At 57.8% G+C, this 2,723-nt stretch overlaps 2 protein-coding genes across 2 annotated transcripts in view; both read right to left on the bottom strand.

The window, feature by feature from the left end:
• Positions 1-443, bottom strand: part of GUITHDRAFT_121110 (hypothetical protein) — a gene marked incomplete at both ends in the record, with an annotated part of 1,071 nt that extends 628 nt beyond the window's left edge. The window contains 2 exons of the mRNA XM_005819635.1: positions 47-180; positions 233-443. Coding sequence (XP_005819692.1) covers positions 47-180; positions 233-443 — 345 coding nt within the window. The remainder of the gene's footprint in view (positions 1-46; positions 181-232) is intronic.
• Positions 444-1,490: 1,047 nt separating this feature from the next.
• Positions 1,491-2,589, bottom strand: GUITHDRAFT_121109 (hypothetical protein; the record flags this gene model as incomplete). The annotated part of the gene is made up of 2 exons (XM_005819634.1): positions 1,491-2,075; positions 2,137-2,589. 2 exons carry the CDS (start codon positions 2,587-2,589, stop codon positions 1,491-1,493), a joined length of 1,038 nt encoding a protein of 345 aa, XP_005819691.1.
• Between the last annotated feature and the right edge of the window lie 134 nt (positions 2,590-2,723).

Raw genomic sequence — 2,723 nt, 5'->3', positions numbered from 1 at the left:
TTTTACCTTCTGCCAGTAAATCCGTAGTACCAATGTAAGGGTGGACCAACGTCACGTCCGCCATCAAGCCCTCGTACTGCTCGGACCCTCGATCGCGGATTCCAGGGATGTGGATATCGCCCTTCATCTTGCGGCCATGAGGATGGGAGGATACCTTTCGTCGAGACCGAGGATCCCCGACTGTATCGATGACGCGCTGAAGACCAGCTTGGTTCAGCATCGACCGGCGTACGAGTAAGGTTGTCATGCGCCGTGGGAAGCTTGGAGGATCGGCGTTTGCAGGTCTGGAGATGATGCGCAGCAACGGAGGGGTCGAGCTCGCGCTGACATCCATCACATTCCGTCGGACACTGGCAGATCGGCATGCCATGGAGATAGCAGTCGAGCATCTGAGCATAGCGGTGCGGGAAGGCCTTGAGGGGGTAGTAGCTCGAGACTCGCATCGGCACACAGCGCACAGCGAGAAGCTGCACAACTGGGGTGCTTGCGCCGGTCCTTGGGCATTGACTCGGAGGCTAGGAGGACTACCTCGAGCGGTACCGTGTTCCTGTGTCCAGTCCAGCCTCCCTCCGTCCGCTGCCCCCGGCGGACCCCCGGGCAACGCCGGCTCCTTGTCGGCGGCTGCCCTTTCTCCGTCCGCGACCGCCAGCTTTGTGGCGGCAGCGGACGTCTCGATTGACAGTGCCGGGTCAGTCGGCTGCCTCCGGGTATCGCGTCTAAGGCCCGGGATTTTATTCCGAGTCCTGCATGCTCCTGCTGCTTGTTGCTTGATTGCTTGACCCTTCGGCTGCTGGAAGGAGAAGATTTACTGGCAGAAGGTAAAAAGTGCCTCAAGCAAAACAAAGCAGGAACACGGTACCGCTCGAGGTAGTCTTCCTCGCTAACCTCCGAGTCAGCGGTAGCCGAGATTGAACACCGCCCGTGACGGCGGCGACGCCGCAGCAATGCCCAAGGACCGGCGGGACCCGACCGATGCCGGGGAGGAAGCAGGCGAGCTCGGACTTGATGGCGGATGTGACGTTGGTCCAAACCTACATTCTTCTATGAGGTTTACTCGTAGAAGGCTACATTGGGTCTGAGTTTTACTCGCATAAGGTAAAAAGTGCCTCAAGCAGAACAAGCCCGGTTTACTCACAGAAGGTAAAAAGTGCCTCAAGCAGAACAAAGCAGGAACACCTTTAGAGTTTTGATCGCATAAGGTAAAAAGTGCCTCAAGCAGAACACCTATAGAGCTGTTCTCGCATAAGGGAAAAAGTGCCTCAAGCAAAAGAAAGAAGGAACAAGCTAAACCTGCATGCACACAGCGCACAGCGAGAAGCTGCACAATCACACACAAAACACAAGACACAAAAAGAACCAGCACTGCCGCCAGCCCACGCGCGAAGCCGCGCAGACAAGCAGCCGAAGGGTCAAGCAACAAGCAGCAGGAGGGGACGTCCGAGATGAAACTCCCTTAGACGCGATACCCGGAGGCATCCGACTGACCACTGTCAGTCGAGACGTCCGCCGCCGCCGCAAAGCTCAGCAGAGTCTCCATAGTAGCTGGAGAGGTAGGAGGCGAACAAACGGAGAGGCTCGCAAGAGGGCAAGCTTGCGCCTTCATTGATGCGCCCATCAAAGTAGTCGCGACTCGCACGTTCCTCGATTGTGTCGAAGAGAGCCTGGCGGTCGAGGGAGTTGAAGGCGTTCTTTGCATCCAAACTCACCAGCACTGTGGGGTTCGCGACGTCCTCCTCATCACCGCGAGCATGAAGAGGCAGGAGCGCTGACGCGGTTTGCGAGAACTTCAAACAGCCGTCTTGATCGAGTCCGAACTGAATCGCTCGAGGGTGAGACGAGAGGAAGTGCTGGTCAAGAAATGAGCGAATCCCTGCCAACGCAAGCTTCGTCGCGAGTCGACGGTGTGCGGACACGATGACAATGGGCCGGAGGCCAGGTTTATCAGCTCCCTTGGAGAGGGGAATAAATCTGCCTCCTCGACGAATGGCCGACAGGGCAGGAATAAGCAAAACCGTCAGGCATAGAGCACACAGCAACAAGGGTCTTGTGCTTTGTGTGTTTGCGCCGCTCTTGTCCTTGCCTCGGTCACTGGCCCTCCTCCTCTGCTCCTCCCGCCTCCTCGTCCTTCTCCTCCACCTGAGGGATCGCGACGATGAATCTCGTCGCTCTCCTTCCGTCCACCTCCTCCTGGCTGAGACTCGAGAGAGGACGAGGCAGCCGAGGAGACACGCGCGGGTCATGTATCCTACAGGGAGAGCAGCCGATAACCAGTCCGAGCACCTGCCGATCTATCAGCTGCTGCTGCTGCTGCTGCTGCTGCTGCTGCTGCTGCTGCTGCTGCTGCTGCTGCTGCTGCTGCTGCTGCTGCTGCTGCTGCTGCTGCTGCTGCTGCTGCTGCTGCTGCTGCTGCTGCTGCTGCTGCTGCTTCTGCTTCTGCTGCTGCTGCTGCTGCGTGCTGCTGCTGCCGGTCCTGCTGTCAGAATCTGCTTGTCCTTGTCTTTCGCTTTCCCCTCCCTTGCTGACCGTGTGAGGACGAGCAGGCAACGTCACTCCCCCCTCCTCCTCCAGCCGCTGCTTGCTCGTGCTCATACGTCGACGTGCTGGACGAAAAGCAGCGGGAGGATGAATATCGCATTCATTCCCATAGACCAGGCCAGCTGGAGAAAGTGAGGTTCAGTTGCACAAGAGTAAGAGAAAGATATGAAGAAAGAAAAGTAAAGGAG

This window comes from Guillardia theta, assembly GCF_000315625.1.
Source record: "Guillardia theta CCMP2712 unplaced genomic scaffold GUITHscaffold_213, whole genome shotgun sequence".
Lineage (NCBI taxonomy): Eukaryota > Cryptophyceae > Pyrenomonadales > Geminigeraceae > Guillardia > Guillardia theta.
This window is presented reverse-complemented; position numbering and strand designations above follow the sequence as displayed.